The sequence below is a fragment of the Amblyomma maculatum genome, chromosome 1 (assembly GCF_055883805.1).
Source record: "Amblyomma maculatum isolate TAMU_Amacu chromosome 1, ASM5588380v1, whole genome shotgun sequence".
Classification (NCBI taxonomy): domain Eukaryota; kingdom Metazoa; phylum Arthropoda; class Arachnida; order Ixodida; family Ixodidae; genus Amblyomma; species Amblyomma maculatum.
Genome location: NC_139344.1, coordinates 350,872,113 through 350,898,404, shown reverse-complemented (window position 1 = coordinate 350,898,404; position 26,292 = coordinate 350,872,113). Strand labels below are relative to the sequence as shown.

The window sequence follows — 26,292 nt, the reverse complement described above, 5'->3', positions numbered from 1 at the left end:
GAAGCAAATACGAATAATAAAAACTGACCACAAAGAAAAGAGAACATTTTCAAATAATTTCAAATATTGCTACAGAAAGCCAAAAGTAAAGTGGAATATTTTTTTCACAGAACACAGCTATGAAAACTAAAGGTACTGCAAACGAACCTTCACCCATCATTACCTTGATCTGTTACACCTGTAAGGCCTCTAGTGCCAGGCATTAAATAAGGAGCTAGGAAGGAGCCATGTAGCAGTAATAGCAATACACTTATTTTGAAGGCGAATACTTTGCTTACAGTTCTTTAATAGCGGCTGTTGTCATAGCAAAAAAGTCTAATACAACTCAAACCCCACTAGCAATAAAAGTAACGGGACCCCTGAAAAATTATACTGATACCAAACTTCATTGCACTGAACCTAACACAAAACATGGTCAGAATGGACTGGATAGTTCATGAAACATCAGTTATTTCCAATAATCCACCAGCACTGGTCTCTGCATTTCAGCGAAATTTCAGAGTGCTCCAAAAATTGCCCATACCACACATATTCGAGCAATAAATGCAACTGCTGCTCTGGCTCTCAAGCTGGATTTTTTTTCCAGCAAGATTACAAAACTGCCCCTGCTTTATCCTGTGAGAGCCCATGCTCCAGAGTCCATGAGTCCATATCTTGGGACATCTCGGCATGCGTGAGGCACATACGCACTCAGGTCACTGTACGCTAAATAGGAGTCGTACATATCAATATTGCAGCCGATGCTCTGACTGATGTGCCAGTTATGGTGTTGCTCTGACTCTTTGAAGCTGTTTTGTGGTGTACGGTATGAGCCTGCTGTCAACACTTTGTTCTGCTAAGACTGCACCTAGAACCAGTGCCGACTTGCCATTTACACAGCATTGCCTGTACCGGGTGCAACAGAAAAAGGAAAAAAAAAATGTTAGCACGACGCTTGTCTGCAATGAAGAAACAAAATCGAAGCACACCCGCACTACTGGCACACTTCCTGCAAAAACGTGCTATGGCCAGCACTGAGGACGATGGCGAATCTTAGGCCTAACGGGGACCGCTCCATACAGAGGCTGCAAGCGAAAGCGTTCTGAACTAGACACCACTTGTCACGAAATGTCTGAAACACTGTTACCTCTCACCATCACTGCAACAACTATATGCATTAAGACGAAAGTGCGAACAACTGGGTCCATTATCCCTATCGAAAGTGTCGCTGTCTCCCTGACCTAAAGTCATCTGAATATCGGAAACGCCGGAACTGGAAGTGCTAGTGACATCCAGTTCTGGTGTTTACATGTTTCCACCAATCAAATGACTCAAGGTTATGGAAACCATTACACTTCTGATAATGACACAGTCTTGATACGGGCCCCGATTTCCATTACGCCTTCGTCAACAAAGCGAGCACAAAAGCTACAAGCTGTTTCACACCAAGAGGTGCAGTTTGGAAGCTTACAGTTCGAGCTCGCATCACATCCTAATTAACTAAATTAAATCCACAGAGAGTGTCAGCAGCACAACAGAAACAGCAAATTGACTCTGGCAGAAATTTTGGTGAAACTAATTGAGATGTTGACATGTTTAGTAGCACAAAAAAAAGAAAAGCTTGGCTAGTTTTATTAAAAATTTTATTGATGTGGAACCACATTACGAACGCGATTTTTGTGGATGATGAAAAGTTCCACTGCCTGGTATGACACTCTGATGACGGATTGCAAATACTTTGTTTTGACAAAGATTAAGTTGCAGCAGCCTTAATTGTGGTGGGATTTGACTTTATCACAGCTTGGCGTAGTGATCACATGGAAAGAGAGAAGCATTGCAAGGTGAATTTCCTCCTACTGAAGGAGAGATGTCAGCAGATGATTAACAGCTAGACATGGTACTGGCGAAGAAAAGCAGTGACCTGAACATCGACACTCACTAGCGGAATACCCGTAGAAAATGTCGGTGGTGGGACAACACCTCAACTGTAGCATTCATGACAGCGTGCAGCCCACTAAGCCCTTAGTATTGGTTTCACTGGAATGCAAGCCCCATGACAGGCTTCAACTACCCACTGTCATGAAGGTGAACTGTTAAATAAAACCATTCTATTAAGTACCTCATTGTGTTCTATACCTGGAGCCAACGCTTGAGCTGTACATATTTTTTCTTAACTACTGTGGCCTAGGATGCGTAGTTACTAGGTTCTAATTGAAGAAAATTGAGAATGGCTAAAGCGGTCGCCGCGAAACAACCGTAGCAGTGCACACAGGCTGCAACCAAGCTTACCTTTCTTGGAAATCAATTTTATTTGTGAGCTAACTACAGATTGTTGTAAGATACTGTTATAGAAATACTGGAGGGAAGAGGCCCATTTTCCAATGGTGCAGCAAAATCAATTTTTTTTTTTAAATTTTGTCCTTCGCTCATTTGAGCAGTTAAGGTTACTATAAAAAGAAAAGAACAAAGGGTGAATGTTTTCTATTGTAAGAGGAATGCAAATGGCAAAAAATTATGATCGTGCTAAGGGCAGATGTTCTAGCACAGTTTGACAACACCACTCTGAAACATAGTTGTGTCGGATGGTACTATCAACGCGATAGGCAAGAACAATAAAGTGAGGTCCGGTGGCAAAGTTGAAACTCTATAACTGGGCCATGTTCAGTGCAGAAGGCAGCGGGTGCACCAGTTGGAGGTACATAGTTAGAGGCTGAAACAAAGCAGTGTACATTCAGGAATTGTGCATTTGAGGGCGCCGCTACTGCAGCGTACAAGAGCACAGTCACAAGTGTTTTCAATAAATACTTTGGACACCCTTTTTTAAACTCAGCAAAACTTATTTACAGCAGACTTTAAACTAACAAACAAATGAATTAGACATTTCTTTGGAACACTCTACAAATTGGCACAACAATTTCAATGGAAATGTAAAAGGTAAAAAATTAATATGTTCAATTTAATTGATTTATTTACTAAAATACTCTGAATAACTGCACACAACTGTCAGCAACATGGCTGAAGTTGCCCCACCAAATGTACATAGGTATTAGTACTATTTTTAAACAAAGATAGCACGGACACCAGGTTTATTGCTGAAGAAACTGTAAGTGGTGCTGTATGGTTGAGGCACGGTGGCGACCACAGAAAGGATTCAGTCTATGATCAGCCTGGGCGCAGTAACAAGTATCCTCGATTACATGATTGAATCGCATACTTTTGGGGGTGATCAGAGCCTAAGTTTAGCTAAACGCTTGGTATTAGTCTATGTAAAACAAAGAGCTGGTGACAAACTGGAGATCACTGGGCTGAGTCAGCAAATATCCGCATGCTACACAGTTAAATTCGAGCAAAGCTTCCTGAAACCATTGCCTAACACTTAAACCTAAAATTGTTCGCGACAGTTCCGCTTTCGACCATCTTCAGTTTGAATTTTTCAGGCAGCTCACCCTCAAAAGCACTTCCGTGCGACCCTCACATCAGCCGAACTCAGCGACGCTGTATGCACGTTTGTGAGCAGACTCCTCAAATGTGGAATCTGCCTTGCAAGTTCTGGCCAGTTTGGCTTCGAAGGCATGAAATTTGCCAATATCTTCTTAGCAAAATTATGACAACGTATGAACGAGCCAAAGATGCGCTTGTAAAGCAGCCACCAAACAGTTCCAAGTGCTGCTGATCCACTTTAGGCTAGTTCGTGGTCCCACCACAGTGTGGCGCCGATTTTGTAAAATTTGTCGATATGGAATCGGGCACTCACTGTTCTGCCAATGCATACGACTCTGGATGGATGACAGTCATGTCAAGTGGGTTGAAGCCATCGCTACCTTTTGCCACCTTGGATTTCTGTGCTGGTCTAGATGCATCCTTTCCTTGGCTGCAAATATGAAAGATTGAAAGAAGATGAGGCCATGAATATAAGACATCGTGCAATCACAACACATTTCCCCACATCAATGTTCAGACCTGTTTTTTCATTCATTTATTTATATTCCAACATTAGTACCGTTAATAGTTGTTCTATTCTAAGAAAAATAAAATGCATGAAATAAATAAATAAATAAAACTGCTCTTGAGCTGCCTTGAATTGAAAAATAGAAGGACATTTTCAAGCCAAAGGGCCCATCCATTACACACAACACCTGGACATGAACACAAAATGTGCAGGTTAATGGAGAAAATTGTACCATCTAATTCTTATGTGTAAAGGAGCCTATAAGACAAAACAAAAAATAAATTTGCCTTAAAATTATGGTGTCATCCTACTGCATTTGAACAGCACAGCTGTTTATGCTTTTGGAATCTGTGCATTTGCTATTTGCAATGCAATGACGAGACTACCAACCTCTTTGCAAGAAATGCATGGACATCGAGGTTACAGAAAAACAAAATGGCACCAATGTGGCAATTTGTCGTAGCTTTTGACTTGCAATCGGGACAAAACGTCCAAAAAATCGAATGAGCAACGCTTCAAACATCTGAAAATTTTGCCTGTGTTATATGGCAAAAACTACTATACTACTGACATACGGGGCACGTGACGGGGCCATGGCAGAGTCCAAATATAATCACGCAGGTCCGGAAAATCGGGTGTCCGAGAAATCGGCCGGCGACTGCATCAAGATTAAGTATAGGTCAAGTACAGCAGCATAAAAAAAGATTGCAAAAGAAAGGGTGTCTAGTAAACTACTCTTTCTGAACTCCCTGACTTCCCCATAATTTTCCCCGATATTTCAGTCAATATTTTTTGACCATTGCAGAAAAAACACAACGGCTAATAATAATGGACAATATACAAAATCTAGTCAAAGAAAAAAAACCTTTATTGAAATTGCAAAAATGAAAATGAGATCGATTCGGCCTGAAAGCACACTTTCGGGACTGATTTCGAAGTCATGCTATAGTGGTGTGGCTCCTCTCACGATACACCAAAACTGCAAGTTCCGTACATGACTGGTTATGCCTTTTTCCATCGAAAATAATTATGAATGTTGTTATGTTTACTGATCTGCGCCAAACCAAGCTTACTAAGGAAGGTGGCAACCAGTAGTTCGGTACAGAACCAACTACAGTTGCTGACTGTTTTTCAGACTTGGCGGGACCCAGGAAGTGGTTCGAAGAACAGAACAGTCCAGAAAATCCGTGAAAAAAGTCACTTTTTTGCCAAAAATCAGTTTACAAATCATGAACTTTGCCGCTCTTCGTGTTTCGTTTATATGCCGATAATACAGTTATAGCACAGCGCAATCTGCTACTGTGGTTGGCTTCCGCACGCCGCCCATCTGCATGCCCTAGCGGGAAGCATGCAACTCGCTGACGGTCACCGTGTGCGCAGTGGTGCTCCCCATAGGTGGCGGCGGTGGAGCGAGCTGCAGCGGACAGTGCTCACGTTCCATTTTCAGTTCGATTGCGTGCTCTTGGTAGGCTACCACGATGACAAGGACAAGTGTTCCCTCACTGCAACTGCCTCAAATGGCAAAGATGAACAGAGAGCAAAGCTAGTCCGACCGAATGACTCTGCTTCACCTCGCTTTCATGGCCGCACAATACTAGTTGTTTGCGACAACGATGCCCGCTCGTGTCTATGCCATGCCGGAAAGAACGAGTCTTTGGCCACAAAACAATCTCCACAATATTTCTGGTGCCAAATTTGGTCTGAATAAATGAACTTTTGGACACCATTGGGTCCGAAACATTGGTTTGGAAAATGCGCACGTTCCTATGGGGCATGTGATGGTTCCTGAATGAAGTCCGAATTATTGGAGTCTGAAAAATCAATTGGCTACTGTAATATACTATACAGTGTTCACTTCATGAACAGTAAGAACAAAGCAGCGATAACTGACAAGACGTCATGCTAATGTGAACCGAACACGTGCTAGGCACTCAAGATGTCCTAAAAAATCATGGCAGATCATGTGCTAATTTCAGCCACTCCTTTTCCCTGACTTTGCCACATTTTGGATGAGATTCCTGGCAATTCTGAGATGTTTTTCCAGGTATGCAAAACATTTCTAAAAACTCCACATATTCCAGGTCACCTGACTATTTTAATTTACTACAGTACTTAGTCCAGCCTCACTGAAGAGCCAGCCATACTGAGAAAGCAACAATTGCCTTCAAATGTTTTCTTGCCATTTAAAACAAAAATATCACTCCCTTTTATTCAGCGTTACATGATACCATCTTGCTTCATCAGAGCTTGCTGGATTATAGAGTGATGACTGTAAATTCTGCTGAAGTGCCACGTATGTGACTGAAACCAGGCACACAAAAGTTACAATCAACATGTTTGCCAATACCAAACTCTTTACCTAAAAGTCACTCACACGCGTCTTTGTTATCTGTTTCGTTCTTACATGCGGTGGATGCGGTAGACACTGATTTCATCATCATCATCAGCCGGACTATACCCACTGCAGGGTGAAGGCCTCTACCGTATTCCTCCAATTAGCCCAGCCCTGTGCTAGCTACATCATCCGCTTGACCCTTGAAACTTCCTAACCTCACCCTACCACCTAATTTTCTGTCGCCCCTGCTACGCTTTCCTTCCCTTAGAATTCAATTTGTTACCCTTAGTGGCTATCGGTTATCCTCTCTTCGCACACATGTTCTACCTATGCCCATTTCGTCTTCTCAATTTTGACTCAAATGTCACTAACTTGAGTTATTCCTCTAACCCCCCCTACGTGCTTGCTGTCTCTTAACGTTACTCCTATCATTTTCCCTTCCACAGCTCTCTATGTTGCCTTCAACTTAAGTACTAGAATTCTTCTCATTAGCCTCCACGTTTCAGCCCCACAGGTGAGTAACAGTAAGTTGTAACCGTTATATGCTTCCCCAATGCATTTATTTAGGATTTATAGGTTTATTTTCAAAGGGCTACTACAGGCATTGCTGTATGAAAGCACTGAGAACAGACTGCTCCAGAAGCTGCTAGTGCCATCTATTGACCGCCCAGCAACCCAGCTGATGACAGATGCTAATGGACCCAATGCAATATGATGCCTCTGTTTGTCCCCTCAATCCAAGTACTGAAAAAAACTTGCGAAGTGTACTACTCTGGAACCCACTGGAAGAAAAGGAGCTCACTCTTGGGCTAAGCCTCCTTTTGTGGCTGTTTTGGGGAAGACCTTGACGAAACCTGCGCATTGCTCGAATGCCTTGTTGCCTAGTCGCTTGACTGTGAGCAATTGCTGCCGATTGCAGAAGGGACCATGGGTCGAGCGCCACTCGACAATGTTCCGGGCTGTGCCAGCATTGAGGCCGGACACTTTCCTGGAAGAGAAGAAAAGGCCACAAGTTCTTGATTCGGCTCAAGCAAACATTTCGCCACTTGCAAGCGTGAACAGTAACAATCATGTCAGTCAAAATGACAAAAAAAAACAACAACATGTGGTTGCAATTTAAATATCTACTGAAGAAAAATAAAAGGGTTTTACACAGTGTTGTGCAACGTGAGAGTCCAGCGATAGCTGTCACACTAGAATGTAGGTACGACGAAAATTCAGTCAGCGAAACAAAAGTAACAACAAGTGTGTAGCAACTCCCTCAAAGTGCATCCGCATACAGATGCCTGCACTAACACTACAGACCACTGGGGTAATTAATAGCTCTTGCCGCTAAAGATGTAAAGGTAAATATGCTTATAAAAACGCAATCACAGTGTCATGAATTCAACATTAGAAATATTTTTCAAGCTCAAAGCTCTGCCATGTCAGCTGCGATTCGATGGATGAGAAAGCCATCCGTGTACTGCGTGATGTCAGTGCATGTTAAAGAGTCCCACATGATAAAAAAATCGCTCCGGGGTGTTGAATCATATAAACCAAACCAAACCGGGCAGCTCAAAATTGTGAGGGGCCACCTTATATGCAAAAGAAAAAGGTTGCGAGAGCAAATTATCTCACCTAAGCATGGGCTCAGGGCAGACGTTAATGTCGACACCCACAAAGCTGACGCACTCCACCACCACTCCTTCAAGGGCACTCTTTAGCAGAGACTCAGTCACATCATGCTGCCAGGGTAGGGAAAAATAAGAAAGGGGAATTCAAAGGTCAATAGAAACAAATGCCACGCCAAACTCAAAAAAACACAAACAAGTCAACAAAACATGTTCACACAGCTTAATAATGAGGCAACCAGTAGGAGCAGGACTCTCGTCGCTTATACACAATGGCAATGACTGGAGGTCACCAAAAAAGGCCTTTGCCTTGCAGCAGTCTTACATTAGCAAAGACAATGACACTGCACAACCCTCTCATCACAGTCAAGCCACATGTCAGGTCCTGCGCCGTGCGTGAGGACGGTCAGTGAAGAAAAAGCTTGCATATAGGCCTCGCAGTATCTTACACTACCAACTAGAGCCCAAATACTATGAGCACGTCTTTGTGTATCCCTTGTGTGCTCCCAGATTGATCCACTTTTTACTAATACAGACAAATAAAGGCTATAGCCACGGGAAAAAATGAACTTGAAGTACATTCTAGCAAGGTAGAAATTTAGCATACTTCTGTACCACGCTGACGAAAGCTAAGTGATAAATTTTTAGATTGCTGGATGCGTGTCAGGCAGCAGTCTACAACTCATCCACTGGGTTCAATGACATGGATGTGAGAAAGATTGATCGCCATACATTACCTCGCATAAGACAAAGGCTTAACTGATGCAAATGCTAGCAGTGTCAAGCCAAGTTAAATTTAGCGACCTTAACATATCTTCCTCCTCCAAGTGGCCATTCTACAATATGAGACAGTTCACATAGAGAATGGCACGTGTTCATGTCTCTTGCTTGCATTGCACATAAATAGTGCGCCAAGCACATAAATGGAAGCTTTGTGTTACGTACGTCGTCAGGCACTACAATAAAAGCGAAAACAAAAAAGGCACGTTATATGTATCTCTGTCACAAACCTACCTGGTACATGCCCACTCCTAGGTGCTTGGGCTCCACCTTGACGTACTCCAGCAGGGGATCCTGCAACCTCCGCGCGATCCCCACTGCAGAGAGTTGTGCAAGAGCAAATGATGTCAAGCACTCCTCTATGGCACATTGTAAGCAACTTGAAGTGCACATTTGCCCATAGCACAATCTAATGAGAACGTTTTAGTACTATATTATTATACGGGCAGACCATCTGAAATATTGACACCCATTCCAGCACAAGGCAACAAAAGAAGGCCACGAAACCTTTTTCATAGTTCTCCGTAACTGGAGAAAGACTCCTTACATTTCCCGTCATGCTCATCGCTGCCACTTTCTTAACGTAGCAGTAGAAAGCACTCATTCTTCTCATGGACAAAGTACACTGGTACTTTTTAGAGCACGGCCACATGTCACAATAATGACAACAAACCTCATTTATGTTACATTCATGTTATCCCGACAAAGGCAAATTTTCTGCCTTTACCCGAGCAGCTTCCACATCTTTACTCTGCGACAAAATGAATGGGAAAATCACTCACTCACCTGCACTGCGGATGTTCGGATCCAGACCAGGTAGCTCGGCCTCGGCATCCTTGGTCACAGAGTATACAGATACGCCACTCTCCTCGACCGTGCTGCATTGCAGTCAATCAGTCATTCACACCTGCTTGGGACAATATAAGCTCAAAATGCTTTTTACCAGCAGGCAATTTTCGCAAGATTGCTGCCCTATTTTTGTTTCTTTTTCCCCAGTAAAACGACTAATGACCTGGTTTTCTACGATGAACAACAAAATTCTGTAGTAGTGTGCAAATATTGATATAATTCCTAATATGAATCGAATACATACATAGTAAAAAATGCCTTTGAATATCGAATCAAATATAGAATATCTGAGTGCCGAAAAGAACTGAAAATTAAAAAAATAGCGAACACTCTTCGTCTTGTTTATTTCAGAATGCGCATTATATCCACAAATAAAATTAAATTAGAAGTGTGCAATAGTGTTTACCTTACTGAAAAATTTAGTATAAATTTTATACAGGATTTCGTATAGCACTAGGTTTTTTGTACAGAAAGGGCCTGCAACAAACCGGGTGGAGCTGTCACATCACTACTAAATGCGATAAACTCTCGTCAGTTTGGCCTTCAAGAGAATAGAAAAAATGTCAGAATTAAGAGGGGACATGGCTCCTTAAGCTGTATTTTCCAATTTTCGACCACATTTGATAAAACCTGATATTCTGATTCAGTGTCTTGCACTGATTTCAAATATGTAACTATTTTTCCAATTGGTCAGTTAGTTCAAAAGATAAATAAAATTAGTTGTTCCTAACTTGCGGGAATAATGATAAAATAGCAGCACTACAAAGAATTCCCATGGGCACTTTGCTAGTTACTAGAGAATAATGAATACAATGTTAGGAGCACTTTTTTGATGTAACAAATATTAGCGATGCTATAGCAGTACAAAGTTCACTGTTCTAAATGTGGGTGCAGTACTGTCTGATTTAAAGCAAAATTGAAAAACTTTGAACTGCTATAACATCGCTAATATTTGTTACATTAAAAAATGCTCCTAACATTGTATTCATTATGCTTTCTAGTACCTAGCAAAGTATCCATGTGAATTTTTTGTAGTGCGGGTATTTTTTCGTTATTCCCATAAATTGTGAACAAGTAATTTCAATTATCTTTCGAAATAATTGGCCAATTGGAAAAATAGTTATATTTGAAGTCAGCGCAAGAAACGGAATCAGAATATCAGGTCTTATCAAATTTGGTCAAAAATTAGAAAAGATAGCTCTAAGAGTCATGTCCCCCTTAACCAAAAGCTCGGATTATTGAGTGGGCCTGAAAAAACTGCCAAATTATTTGCATCACAGCAACTATATTTGATGGACAGCTGCATGATGCCTGTCTGTGATTGTGATGAAACCAAAGTGAGAAAGGTGTTTTTTTCCCCCTGGTTTCATCAACTACTTCGCTTTGCGTCCACTGATGGGAAGGCCACCTTCACAAAAGGAAAAAATCTTGATGAAACAGCCCCATTGCATTTTGAAGATGCTGCACAGAAGATTCAATGCGATCAGGCATTACGGTTAAGCATGCAGTGGGGTGAAACTGCGGTGAATTGGACAATTTTTGGTGCAATCAGTAATTTTCGAATACAGCTGAACCCCGTTATAAGACAGACAACAGGTATAAGAGGCATCGTTCACCCAAATGGTTGGCCACCCTATGATTTTCGTTACCTGGACCTCTTTTTTAACAGACATTGGATGTAGCTTTAAAGGACAAAGTAGCCTTAAAGTTTGGTACTCAGTCTTGCTTGTAACAGACATTTTAACATTAATTGTGGCACCATCCATCGCCAGGTTCAGCTGCAGCTACAGTGGAAACAAAAGAAGAGATGCACCTGTGCCGTCATTATTAATTACAACTTCAGCAAACAAAAAGCAGGTCGGTCAGCTATGAAATGACTAAAAGAAGCGCCTGCAGTGGGAATGCAACGTAGAGAAGGTCTTCAGGCTTGCCACGAAGAGCACAAGCGTGGCTGCACATGCGAGCATCTGCACGAGCATACTTGGAGTGCGCGTTGGGTTCTCCAATTAGTGGAGCTTCCTATCAAAAATTACCGGAGGTGTTGTGTTCACTAGTCTGAAGAATAAAGCAGAAATTTTCTATCATGCTGCATTTCAGTATGAACGACAAATCTATCTGGTATATGCAAAGAGTGCTGGTGCTGCTGACATAAACAAGTCATTGTGCCTAGAAAGCGAGACATAGCCAAGCCCAGACCAATACAAATGACATACAAACAGAAGTGGTTCTGCTCTGACGAGGACAAATAAGCTGCTCTGTTTGATATTCAACCAATTTCAACTCCACTCAAAAATGGCTCGTTTGCTTTTCATTTATTTTTCGTCTGAGTAGGGACATTTACACACTTGTTACTCACAGCCGCTGTTATCCTTTCTCAAACAAATATAAATTTCTGAGTGATATTTCTGCTGGTGATGTTTTATAGTTTTCGCTACTTTTATGATTTCGTGGCGGTTTTGTGACTTGAGTTCTTGTAGTGTCACGAGACACATAACTTAGCTGCAAATTGCTAGTTGCGGTGCCACATCACATTGTGATCGCACTTTAGAATCACTGTAAACACAGTTTGCCAACATATAAAGTTTTGGCCCAGCGGCCATGAGGCTCTTAGTCCGATTTTAAAGTTGGAAGAGGCTGTGTTGAACAGCATCAATGCAGCCGTGAAGCAGACCAAGATTTACAACTATACTTCAGTAATAAATAAATGTAAAAAAGTTGCGAGGTGTGGTCAGCATGTGGTGGTCCACCAAGCAAATGCAATATGTAAATGAAAGCTATATTAACACTTTTGCAATAGGATATAGCCTTCTTTTTTGCATATTTTAGCCGTATGATGCCTATGCTGAAATAACGTCTGATTAGAAATGTAAACGTGGTACCCTCCTTATAAGGGACCACTCATATAAGAGACATAACTGCTCACCAGTGCATGCCCCTTATAAAAGGGGTTGAACTGTATTCGGAAAATTCTGAATATATCAGTTTTTTAGTATGAATCAAATAACAAACATTTTTTATTCGTATTCGAAATTTCAAATCTTTGCGCACTATAGTTATAACCTAAAACATACATAAATGGCCTGGGAGTAGAGCTTTTTTTTTTTTTGCCTTCTTGCCAATCAAATTCTTAGCGTTTCACTTTATAGTAGACACAACACCTACTCCCTGCAGCATGCCCATATTTGAGGAGGCAACCACTTCAAGCTATGTTGCTAAGTAAACATGTTCGCAGTCACTAGCCCGACACAAAATCAAATGCAAATCGCTTTATAACTATCAGGAACAGAATATCTGAGCCATATTTTGTAAGGGAAAGAAAGGTAGGCAAAAGCAATGGGAAGGAAAGAAGGTGAGAGAACTGAGACTGCCTTGAGTTCTGTGTGTACATCGTACAGCCCTCAGGTGTCTCATACAATCTGTCTCCTTCAATATGCTGCTATTGTGGATGATGAGAGCATGAAGAACGCCCTCACCAGTACTTGAGCTTGACTGGCTCGAAGTGGCCTCGTGAGATGAGCTCCGAGAGGAACGCCTCCGTCTCTCGGCAGGCTGTGCCATTGCCCAGGGCTACCAGGTCGCAGCTGCAAAGCACACAAATCCAACCATCCTTTCTGCTCCGCTTAACCCCGTCCATATAAACCAACTAATAGCTCAAGACAAAACTGATGTGCTTGTATTCCTTAAAGCCAATGCATACTGCCAGGCTCAGTCGGTGCAGTAACATAGCGGGAAAAGAAAGACAACATAGCTGAACTAAAACGAGAAGAGAAAGGAAGAGGCAACCACTCCTGAACTTGGAAATCTGCATGCCCCAATGAATCCAAACAAACTGCATCCAAACCTGCCAGTTACTGTGCTGGACAAGCAACTAATAAAACACGCTGAGGAACTCAACTCCTCTGTAAAAAAATTAACCATAGTGAGAAGAATGTTTATCCTGCAACATTTCAATCTGCCCTGTGTTCAAGCAGCAACAGCCAGCAGTAGCCTAAATTCTTGAAGGAAGAAATGAAGCAGCTGGCCGTAGAGTTTTTCTGAAGTTACTGTTCTCAACTTTTCTGAATACTGTTAAGCTGTGCAGTACTCGGCATTGCACAAATATCACACATTTCCCTGGTAGGCAGCCCTCGGAGAAGAATGCCTGTCTGTGACAACTGCGCTCCTGAAGACTGTCTTGCTTCTGAATCGTACTGTCAGAAACCGAGAAAAGCAGCTTAGAGGGCAAACGTTCGCTGCCAGTGCTTGGTGTTAGAAAGAGCCATTTTCATTCGTTACCCTCCAGCTTAAAACAGCTAAACTGCTGTGACACGAAACATTTTTTCGAACCTTTTTGTAGCCATTAGATAATTTGATCTTTTTTTTTTATATTTTCATATCTCCTTGAGGCTCTCATTAATATAGTTTCACTCTATTTGTAAACTAGTGCGTTACTAATAACTACATGACTAGTTAAGAGCCCATTGGTTGAGAAAACTTATTGGTGCCTTTCACTTATGTTTTAGTTATGCTATTTTACTTAGGTATAGTATGTATTTTAAAGAAGATTAGCTTCAAAATGCTGCTTGTATGCATACATATCCATGAAGAAAATCAAACTTAGTCTTTGATCATATCAAGACGCACTTCTGAAAACTCAATCAAAAACTTCTGTACCCTTGCGGTTTGAAATTTACAGTGAGTTTACTGTATTCAGTTTTCAAGGTAACCTGCGTTCATCAACTTTTGTTGCAACAGGTCAACGCGCACTTGAACCATCATTAAGCTAATGATTATGTCTCATCTCTGGAGTGGCAAAAACTGGATTCGGCTGCCAGCATGTGAGGTGGATGTCTTTAGTTGAAAACACTGCTCATAAGGCTGTGAAAGAAAGAAAATTCCCGACGTCCCTCTTGCACCACCGGTTCTGTCCCTCCCTGCATGTTTTACATGAGGATAGAGCCAGTCGTGTTGCCTACTTACTTATGTGTTAGGATCATCTCCCTTAGGACGTGTGCAGCCTGTGCTCTGGGGCCATTATGGGGGTAGATGACAGCATGTTGTAGGAGGCTGCCTGCAGACAAGAAAGAGGTTTCGGAGGCAAAATATAAGCAAAGATTGCCTAAGACCATGGTCGAATGAAACTTCTAACGCGACGGCGTTAGGATTCCCTTTAAGGTGAAAACTATCAAGCCCCTGTGTCTGTCCGAATTCCCTCTTTCCCTGCTCCTTCTCTCTTGCGGCCTGCAATATTTTCACGCGGTTGTGACAGCGCCGAAGGCATCAAATGAGGAGACTGGAGCTGCGGCCAAATAAACTCTTTATTGGGCTGACCTGTGCCCGCAAAAGACTTCAAGCAACACGGCGGTGGCATAGCAAGAAACGTGCTCATCGGTCGCCGAAGTATGAATGTCCGCTGCATTTGGCAGTGCTCAATTTAAAGCCGGCACAGAAACGTAGAGATAAACCAGGTAAAGAATACTAGAAAAGTCTGGAATAAAACGGAAGCAGTTGTACTTGCCTGCAATCCTTCGAGACTAATTTTGGCACATCGCATGCCACAAAGAAAATGATAAAGACGCGTTTTACGACAACAAGCCTGAACAAAGACCACAAGATCGTTCAGTGCACTACAGTCACAGTGATAAGGCCGCATGCCAGTGGCTATTGAAAACAACAAAATAAAGATATCAAAGGTTTGCAGCAATATACAGGACAGACGGAGCCTGTCTGTACGTGCACCTCCGTGAACATGCTAGGTCACTCAATAAGAGCTCTGGGACGCATTTGGCTAGGCATGTGAAAAAACATAAAAGCACACCACCGTTAAAAAAAAATGCGAGTAAAAGAAACGCGAGTTCTCTGTGGAAGCATAGCGACAAGACAGCCCGGGAGATTATGGAGGCTTTTAGACTAAGACAGTCAGATGATAATTGTGTGAGAGCATCTTTATTGTTGCTGCTTGACGCAGAGTTGGACTATCTTCAAAATGCACATTCCTTGTGATACAGTCTGAATTGTTAAGTTGTTTCCCGTGCCTTTTCTGACTTCATTGTTGTAATCATTAACTGGACTGTGCATGACATGTGCTTTTTGCTCCTTTAGTCTTGTTTTTCTTCTCTTCATATATATACTGCGTGTTCCAATTCAGTTGATAACGAGTGCCTGTTCTGTCTTTCTTCAGCTCCATCCTCGTCCTTGTGGTGCCGAAACAACATGGATCCATACCAACTGATCGACCAATTCTCTACACTATCCATCTCTCTCTTTCCCCGCCTGCCACCCCTTTTTCCATCCCTTCACCTGCGACGATAGACTGAAATTCTCTCCCTGTAGATGTAGATGGTCAGACTAAGAAAGACTCAACAACTGAGTTGAGGAAAAGATTATGAATAGAAATGTCATAAGAAAAGAATTATTATATATGTGCAAGTGGAAGACAATGGAACCAGAATTGAAATAGACAGGTGAGGTGGAAGACAATGAAACCAGAATTGAAATAGACAGGCGAGTTCAAAAAAAAAACAAACATCTATTGCATTTCCTCTACGCCTATTGGTGTGATCGAGCATTAGAGAAGTGTTCGATTGTTCACACCACTTCTCTGATTCTACTAAACGAACGCACAATTAAAAAAGGTCAGCGACAGTAATGCGAGTCAACTTCAGCATTTTTTTTTTTTTTTTTCTCCACATCACTGGAAAACCTTTCACTCATTTTTGCTCAAACAGCTGGTAAGGTTTAATCTCTTGCTGGTAACTTGTACCACCAAAAAGCAGGGGCACTAAGCATACGATTTGACATATAAATATCTCAAAGCCACGATACAAATCGTAAAGCCTCACAGTGCATGCCATTTGGAGTGGTTGGGGAAAACAGACCACTGTTGCTTCACTCCATGTAGTCATGGCATGGCCTCCAGTTGGGTCCCAAAATCTGGTATTGTAATACGAAGTGGTGCTGCCATGAAAGCATGAACAGTTCAAATACAATCTAATATTGTGTGAAAAATGGCCAAGTGACCCTTTCTATACTTTTCGGATTGTACGCACTGCGCAATAGCGTGACAGCAAGCAGCATCATAGCAAGCTGCCCCTATCAGGCTCCAGCACATGCTTTTCATGTTTATTTTTCAACCAATAGCCCTTACGGTTTCGTTGCATTACCGTCTAGTAAGTGATAGTTAAAGAAAATGAATAGCTGATTAATAAATTAATTCCCGAGGTCAACTGCTAGCTTAGCACCACTAAGTGCAATAGTTTTCAGTTAGGGAGCAATCAGTCATTAGTATCTACCAAAGCGCGGACATACAGCTCCAAACGAAAGTTGTACAGCTTTCAGAGAAACATTGCTGATGAAGAGAATTTCGTCCTAATACGGTGAGAAAACGGGCTCACTGCCTGCCCGTGGCAGTCATTCCACCGAAATTACCTCCCCCCTCAAATAGTGCACATATACGTGACACATGCACGCACATACACGGCAAATGCCCATATGTCCATGCACCCACAGCAAATGCATGTTTATTCATGCACAGACACAAAAAAAATCAAACAAACCATTGACAGAAACTGCAGCGAGTTTGCAGCCGTGCTTGAACCCGGGGTCAATGCCCAGCACTGCATGACCTCTGACCGGAGGGGTGAGGAGAAGCTGGCGGAGGTTAGACCGGAACACACTCACGGACTCCTTTTCCGCCTCCTTGGTGAGCTGCGACCTGCAAGGCGATAAATGCCATGGTTACAGTAGCTTCGTGCAGTTCAGCAAGGGCAGCCTAAGTTGTAGCAGTATGCTTTGACAGTGGCAGACCCACTTACGACACGGGACGCCACACTGAGCCCCAACTTTGAATTTTATGATGGTGAGTGCTTCGAGATGGAAAGGGCTTCCCATAAAAACATTTGAAACGGCAGTGTGTGCAAATACAGGGGTGGAAGCAGGCTTCAGCATTTCGGAGCTACATAATTATGCTTTGGAGCATGTTAAAGTGTTTGACAATTTTGAGTTGATAAATTTAAACGTGGAGCCTACCACTTTGATGCGCTCAAGCGCCACTACTACTTAGAGTTCACATCAACATCGATATGAGGAGCATATTTCTGCTTTCCACCTTGTGCAAATCTTTTATGCCTTACATCTGTGCTGCAAATTCCCTGGTTATTGGTCAGTAGTGCCTTAAGGAGGATAGTCGGCATTGAATTGTAGCCTTTTCTTTACTTCGCTTACTTCTGCCAGTAGTGTTGCTTGAACGACACTGCAGTTTCCTTAATCTCAACACATTAGTGATAGGCCCTGCATGGCTGTCCAACCCTCTTTAGGATATTTGTAGTGATTGGCACCTTTGTGGCATCACCCTAATAATGCTTCAAGTATGCTTTTATCTAACATAGCTTGACACGCTTGTTATTAACAAAGAGGCTCGATGATGAAGCACCAGCTTGTTTTCACAGCAGAGCCATTAGAGCAACTCCTGTAGGACCTACCGCGGGGGCTCAAGACGCTCTACTACTACTGATTGGATACCAGGGTTTGAACCGTCGCGTTTCGATGAAAACGAAATGAAAAGACGTCCGTGTGCTGTGAGATGTCAGCGCATTTTACAGATCCCCAGGTGGTTGGAATTATTGCATTGCTTTCCATTACGGCATCGCTTTCTCTCTTCTTTTACTCTCATCTTCTTCTCTTCCCTTATGGCATAGTTCAGGTGTCCACAGAGAAGTATTACAGATACTGAACCTTTCGCACCAAACTCATGTAGATCTTTGTAACCAGACACGTTTCGTAACAGCTCGTGGCAGTTTGCTCTGTCTTCTTGATTCGTTGCTTTTTCTTCTCTCACCAGTGACGATTCAAAATGTTTGGAGAAGCTGCTATGTAACGTGCATAAAACATTTTTTCACAGTTCCCTCCAACTGATTGTAGCTCGTTTTGGATTCATTTGCAGAAAAATATTTGTTATGCTTTACGCTTCTCTAGTTTATGAAAATTTAATTTGTATTAAGCATAGCGCTAGATCTGTTATACCTCTGCCACCAGTGGTTTTATTCTCTGTCTCCATAACCTAACAAACAGAATGCCACACCAAAAGCCACTCTGACCTCAGCAGAATGGTTTGGTTTGGTTTGTGGGGTTTAACGTCCCAAAGCGACTCAAGCTATGAGAGACGTCGTAGTGGAAGACTCCAGAAATTTCGACCACCTGGGGTTCTTTAACGTGCACTGACATCACACAGCACACGGGCGCCCTGCTTTTCGCCTCCATCGAAAAGCGGCCGCCGAGGCCGGGATTCGATCCCGTGTCCCTGGGAACAGTAGTCGAGCGCCGTAACCACTGCGCCACCCCGGCGGGGCCTCAGCAGAATGAGTGCGGTGCATGGGGATTAACATTCCAAAGTGACATTGGCTATGAGGGATGGATCTAAAATAAAACTTGCAAGTGATAAAGATTTTAAAGCACGACTTCAAGTGCTTAGCTCAGTAAGGTAAGCGTAATTCATGATGAAGGCTCAAGAAAAATGTCTATGCATTAAAACCTCGGTGATGCGTTTCTAAAATAATGTGGGAAAGAAACGTAATAATCTGGAAAAAGGTATGATCTAACCCGCCTGATTCTGAAAAAATTAACTTCTGAATCAGGTATAAAGGTGTTTAGAATTGAGACTTTCCCTTCATAAAAGTATATAGATCAGCATTTATAGACATCCAGTATGCACAGCTCCTTTTTTAACTCTCTCAGAATTCAGTCCGTATTTGCGTTGTCCTAAGCGTGGAAGGAATTTAGTAACAATCCGGTTCGTAGAACGATCACGAGCCGAGATTGCTTCCTTTGTTGTTTTTGGATGCTTCATCCCCTTACACCAGTGACATGTCGAGAAGCCATCGTGATGAGTTACTGCCACCGAGTTTTTGCTCATTCTGAGACCCGGCTCGCTCGTATGCAAGCAAATAGTTGTAGTTATCAAATGATTCCCTCCTATGCCCCTAAAGCACCGCAAAGGAGTCACCGTGTTTCTCCTCATGAAGTCGTGTTTCCGCGAAAATGGCACCTCGCATGTTGGCTCGTTGGCGTTCTTTGATGCTTCACCCCCTTGCATCTAGGCACTGCAGGCAAGCAACTGTCAAAGGCGAGCGCCGCTGCTCAGTTTTTCATGTCGCGAGCTTTCGTTAGCACATGTCTGGTTGATCGGACAACGCACAATACGAAAAGGAAATCATGTTATCCGAGAAAATATTAAATGAAAGAAAAACACTGTAACTCTGTGGAAGATGTTTTACTGCCCATAATTTTGAGCATATGAAATGAGAAATTGTATGAACCGGGAATGTATCAACGAGGTTCTATTGTAGATGCACTTGTTCAGCTCTACAAAAGCAAAGCGGGCAAATAAAGCATTAATTATTGAGGATCTCCATGCATTCATTACACCTTGACTTATCCCGCAAGCAGAATAAAGAAACAACTGAGTTTGCAGCATACTCAGCGAAGTTGCTAAGTACACAAAGATCACATAAAGAAACTGTATGAAATTCATTTTCCAATATTTTTCCAGGCTCCCTAGTGTGAAGGTTGGAGAAAGCACAAAGCATATCTAAATATTTATCGCAGGGAAAAGCTATTTCGTGTCGTCCATAGCAGAGTATTCTTCCTTGCATGCGCTAGTAATCGGCTGAGAGAAATTGATAAAAGTAAACGGCCAGTATTTCTCTATATAACCTTGTGTTATCTCGATTTCATTTATTTTAATCAAACTGCCCACCGTAGCCACGTTGATGCTAATGTGGATTACTAATGTGGCAAGTCGCAGCTGTTCTATACATTAATCTTGAGGGATGCCGGTAAAATGTATGCATGTTCACTCTTGCCGCTGGTATGTTCACAACGTCCACCAGCGGATTGGTTTTACGCAAAGGCCAGCATTACCGTGCATGTGCTTTTGTCACGTGCAAGATGGCGGCAGTTGGAAACGCTGCACTGTCACACCAAGTTCAGATGAGCAAGAAATTCATAACTTCTGGAAGTTTAGGAGATTTGAATGGTTGAAAAGAGTGAAAGTGATATGCAAATCGAACTGTATAGCAAATGCCGTCCACAAACTATACTACTCAAAATATCAAATGGTATTCGCATGGCCCTAACGTTAAAAAATTCCACTTAAAATCCAGGTTAATAAGTTAAGTAAGTGTGAAGATGCACCCCCACTTCAAAGTCACAAAGGCTTGGCTAGGTTCGTGGGGTTTAACGTCCCAAAGTGTCTCAGGCTATGAGAGATGCCACAATGGAGGACTCCAGAAATTTTGACCACCTGGGGTTCTTTAAGGTGCACTGACATCGCACAGCACACGGATGCCACTACGTTTCGCCTCCATCGAAATGCAGCCGCCGATGCAGGAATTCGATCCCGCTTCCTTGGGAACAGTAGCCAAGCGCCGTAACCACTGCACCACCCCGGTGGGGCAGAGTCGTTCTGACCATTATGGTCAGAAAGCAGGAGTATTCTTTATGATTCACAAGTGCGAATGGACTGCGCAACTGTTTTCCACAGTAGTATATTCCCTTCTAAATGCTTTCAAAGAAAGCAGCTTTGACATGCCTTTGTCGAAAAGTATGCTAACAAAATGACCCCAGTCATAACTGCAGAACGTTTTTCTCCATCCTGTACTGAAAGGCCGGCCTGAATGGAAGTGCTAGGCCATGGTGATAGCCTTTACAATGATAAGAATGCACACCAATTTCATCCTGCTGCGCTCGTCATCTCTTGTCCTACATTAATCATCATTCCCCGTAACGATGCATTCTCAGAATCCCTTACCTGATGCTGCGTATGAGGTGAGGTTCTAGCAGTCGTGCATAAGCGTCCTCCACTGCGGCCTGAATGAGTTGCATCGTCTGTCCCTGCATCTGTACACCCATACCGCGGAGGCGCGTCTCACAGAACTGCTTGAGTGATGGCGCCATGTGTGGCGGCAGAACCAACTTCACTGTGAGCACCTTTTGGGACTCGCCTCGGTTGATGGCCAGCACCTGGGACCACGAAAGGTGGCGATAGATGACCCTTTGAAAACCATGTTCACCAACTACGAAAGACGGGAAAACCAGTTTTAAATAAAGGAAACTTATTAACCCTTTCTGTCACGAAATTACCAATACGTTTTTGCGCTTCCCCTCCCACAGTGTCACCGAAGTACCAGTACGTTCTCTATCGTGCATTCAAATGCCTGAGCGCGAAGCTTGGACAGGCAGCGCCATCTGTCAAATCTTTCTACAAGTTTGTATTTTCGCCACGCGTTGTGTTGGTACGTATATACTGAAGAGTATGGAGCAAATGTGCCCACCCCTGCCACCTTCTTTGCTGAGAGGCGCGGTCGTTCCGCACAAGCTACTCATAATAAGCGATCATGCGGAGCGTACGTGCAGTTACGATTTGTGGTTTGTGGGGTTTAACGTCCCAAAGCAACTCAGGCTATGAGAGACACCGTAGTAGAGGACTCCGGAAATTTCGACCACCTGGGGTTCTTTAATATGCACTGACATCGCACAGAACACGGGTGCTTTGCTTTTCACCTCCATCGAAAAGCTGCCGCCGAGGCCGGGATATGCTCAGGCCTCACCTCAATATTCATGCAGTTATGGGTTCAAGGGTTGTTCTGCTATCTGCCACAGGTTTGCTGGTTTTTATTGTTATTCTTTTGGCGTGTCTGCTATGACGCGTCACGTTCAGGGGCTTGTGCTATTGCCTCTCCAATAGGTCGACACATGACTCGGTCGCTGCTTTTGTACTCTCTTACCGCGCCCTTGCTTGCGGCTAGCAGCAGCAAACGAGATTGTTTTAGCTCCTTTCCATCTCCCTCCGTCATCTTGATTTCACAATGTGCCATTTACTTCCGTTGTGCGAGCCACCGAAACCGCGCCCTTCGTGTGCGTGGTTACTTTGAGATGGCTGACCGTGCGGGACCTTTGACTGCGGACTGGAGCGATGGTTCTTTTGATTATGGATACCAGTCGAGCTTAGATTCAGTCTCTCAGGAAGTACCGAGCAGTTTTTTCTTATATTATTCTCATTTATCTAATTTATAATCAGGCTGATAATGATGATGATGCTAATTAACAACACCTGCAGAACACTGAAAGGTGCATACTCCGTTGACTATGTTATTTGTATAGCAATCATAATCAAAAATAAATTGCTATGCTCGTTTCCTGAAACCAAGCCAACACTGGGGTGTGTCATGGCCAGAAACGCCCGACAGCGAAAGGGTTAATGCGAGAGCATTACTTCGCTAAGTTCACAGATTTCTATCCGCAGATCACGTCCACAAAATTGTGTCCGCAGCAGTTGTGGGTAATTGAGAAGTGGTAGAGGTTAATGAGTGGTGTCAACCGATAAACAGTAACATAATGTTGTGCCCGAAAAATAATTAGGCGAATAAGTTAATTAAATTAATAGGAGGAAAAAATGTAAAAGTAAAGGCAAAAATGGTTTCATTAGCCAATGTCTTAGCGCCACATTTGAATGTATCAAATACTAAAATAGTTAATTAAATCAGTGAATTAAGGTAATGTCAAGAAGGTGACATCACGCAACCTGAAGTCGAGCCAAAAAAGGGCATGGGAAGAAATTGGCATGCAATTTGAAAGTACCAAAGACTAAAGTAGTTAGGGTGACGTTAAGGATGCGACGTCACGCAACCACAAGTAGGACCGAAAAAGGGCATAGGAAGGGATTGGCACGCAATTTGAAAGTACCGAAGACTAAAATAGGTAAACAAGAAGTGAAATAATGTGACTCCACGCAACTGGAAGTAGATCCGAAAAAGGGCATAGGAAGGGATTGACGCACAATTTGAAAGTACCAAAGACTAAAATGGGTAAACAAGAAGTGAATAAAGCCTTAGAAACAACCAGAAGCAACCAACAGCAGCATTAGTGCTTTCGCATTACTCCAATGCAGATTATGCAGTGCTCTTCAATTTTCTTTCTTGTTATCGAATGCACTATTTTTTATTTAAATGGAGCAAGTACTAGTGCTCAAGGATAACAATATATATTTTTTTTTCAGGACAAGAAAAATAGTGAGTTACAGCGTGGTAAATTTCATGCGACTACCAATAAAAAATACTAAAAAACATATTTCAGAAGAATTTTAAGGTAAGAACATCCCTTCCAATGCTGAAACAGTGATCGGTGAACATGAGAGCAACTGCACGCTTGTAAAAGGGAGAAACCAAAACAAATTCAATCCCAGCCTTAAAAGATAATCTTTTACTCAGTCATTAGGTATTTTGGTTAATTGGTAACGAGCAAGCGTGGTGTGGATGTTAAGCAGAAAAAACATTATATAGAAAGAAGGAGCAAGGTACTAAGAATTTTTGCATTGCCATGTTTTAAGCAGGTGATTGGCCATCTTGTTTTCATCATGTAGTATGTGTGAAAGCCCCCTTGCAGAAATTCACAAATCACATGTGAACATCTATGGGATAAGCAAAGGTAAGAAAAAAAAAAAGGTGATGCCTTTTTAATATTTACCTTGCACTTTAGACCAGACTTTTGGATAACTTGTACAAACACTATGGTATTGTCATGATGGGATTAATCAGGGTCAGCATGGCCAATAGGTGCCATATATTATAAATTTTCAATTATGTATTGAAATATTCTTAAACTTTCCTGACTATCGATCTCTCGAAACAAATGCTAACCAAACAATAGACAAACTTGATCCATATTTAAAATTTTGAACACCAGCACAACCCTACTAGATGCTTAGAAGTCTAATTAAGCTGTTCTACAAACTATTTCTGATTAAAATATTCCCATAAATCTAATTTCTTGCACACGTATGCATGCAAACATGCTTGGCATGTGCGGCCATGTCATGATCAGCACAACTGCACCCATCATAACACACATTAAACTAACGCAACCAAAGTGTGCACACTCAGAAAACTGGACAATGTTTTGAGAAAGGAAAGAGAGTCATTTAAAGGGCATCTCCAGAAGCTTTTAGGCACTCCTATATTCCAATGAAACATTTATAAGTTTTGCTCTCCATTCTGATCCATTCTATCGAATTTGTGATCCATGCAACACTTTCTCACTCCCCAAGTGAATTCTAAAATATACCTCTTCCGTGCGCTCAGTTTTGACAATTTAAGCATTTGCGACATCCTGAACATTAAACCCACATTATTTTCCACTTTTCACGTAAAGAGAAAAGTTTGAGTCTTGTATTCGGCTGTCCTAGGTACTCTATGAACTGAGTCGTCATTTCCAGTCGCTATTTCAGCCATTCATAGCGCTCGCGAGTATTTTCAATATTACTGTATACGATCGATCCATCACTGGACTATCATTTTTTTCTGTGAACAGAATATCGGTATTGTTTTCCTGTTTTTTCTCATTTAGAATATATATATTTCTACCTGATAGATTGAGAGATGGTTACTTATGTCGAAGACAGGAGACTCCGAGGAATGTGATGCAGTCACTAACTCAGAAAGACGGAAAAACCACAATGTTGCCCCCTATGTGGACACTGAGCTTTAATTTTTAGAGCGCAGCTCTTTTGTGCCCGCTCGGCGGTTAAGCCGCATCGCCATTGGTGCCATTCCCAGTGTATCCGAGCAAAAGACAGTCATCAGCCATGAGAGAGTCCCAAGCAAAGAAAAATTTCTCAGAAGTCGAGAAAGAAGAGCGACGAACTCTGCGTCACTCACTCATCGTTCACTCAAGATGGCCCGCAAGGCCGATGATGCCTGCATCAACAAATGCTCTCTCTCTTTTTCTCCCCTCAACCTTGTGGGGATTAGACATTCCCCATACCCGCACAACACGGCGAGTACCCTCCCCATCTTTTTCAAGGGGAGCTCTCGTCCTTCCCCTCCTGACCTCCTTCCCTCGGAGCTGCTGCGGTTAGGGCGGACATGAGAGGGACTGCTATAGCGTGCGGGGTGGCCCCTCTATCCCCATCCCCTTTCATCTTGACGAACAGTCACGGCAGCGGAGTCGGAGACCGAGGAAGAACATTGGGAACTCCCAATAAGCAGCTTTGACTGCTGACTGTGCCTCGGTGTGTCGCTCTTCCCTGCCGGGGATGTGACCTGAGCTAGTGGCGTGGCTTTCGGCTCCGAAAGCAGAGCCATAGCTCTGTCAGTATCCCCTCAAGCTCTCTTTTACTTTGTGCAAAAAAGCCACAGAGCTCTGCTTCAATTTCGCATTAAGGAATGTTGTAATTGTCCTCAGAAATTTTTTTATTAATGAAGTATCATGTGTGCTGTGCAATGTCAGTGCACGTTAAAGAACCCCAGGTGGTCGAAATTTCCGGAGCCCTCCACTACGACCTCTCTCATAGTTGATTCACTTTGGGACATTAAACCCTATAATCCAAACCAAACCATTAATGAAGCCACAATGAATCCGTGGAACAGGACAAATGTTTCTTTAATTACGAAGTTTCTGAGAGCTTTCCTTTGTAGTCGTATGGCTGCACTGGGGTAGACGTCACTGAGTAATTACTCCCTTATTAGAAATCTACTCCACCTTTGGGGATTCCCTAAATATTTGACCAAATTCCTGAGGAAACACGTACAGTAAAGCCTCTTTTAATATGTTTTCAAAAGATGCTGAAAAAAAGGAAAGAAACATATCATCTGAGAAAATATATTGTTATGAAAATACATTGTTGTTATTGTCACTCGGCAAACAAACCCCGATAGGGCCGCCTGTGAATAGGAATGGTGTCACCGGTGTCAATGCAGTGGGTAATAAGGGAAGTTTAACCGAATGGACGGGTACCAAAATAAAAAAGCTCAAGG

At 42.6% G+C, this 26,292-nt stretch overlaps 1 protein-coding gene across 2 annotated transcripts in view; it reads right to left on the bottom strand.

The window, feature by feature from the left end:
* The window catches only part of LOC146207757 (S1 RNA-binding domain-containing protein 1), a 45,758-nt gene that overhangs the window by 5,452 nt on the left and 14,014 nt on the right, over nucleotides 1-26,292 (bottom strand). For both annotated transcript variants that reach the window (XM_084590285.1, XM_084590290.1), the window contains exons 9-17: nucleotides 21,291-21,502; nucleotides 17,041-17,198; nucleotides 14,465-14,555; nucleotides 12,979-13,086; nucleotides 9,443-9,534; nucleotides 8,891-8,973; nucleotides 7,884-7,990; nucleotides 7,066-7,251; nucleotides 3,734-3,850 (exon numbers count right to left, since the gene is read on the bottom strand). In XM_084590285.1, coding sequence (XP_084446411.1) covers nucleotides 3,734-3,850; nucleotides 7,066-7,251; nucleotides 7,884-7,990; nucleotides 8,891-8,973; nucleotides 9,443-9,534; nucleotides 12,979-13,086; nucleotides 14,465-14,555; nucleotides 17,041-17,198; nucleotides 21,291-21,502 — 1,154 coding nt within the window. The remainder of the gene's footprint in view (nucleotides 1-3,733; nucleotides 3,851-7,065; nucleotides 7,252-7,883; nucleotides 7,991-8,890; nucleotides 8,974-9,442; nucleotides 9,535-12,978; nucleotides 13,087-14,464; nucleotides 14,556-17,040; nucleotides 17,199-21,290; nucleotides 21,503-26,292) is intronic.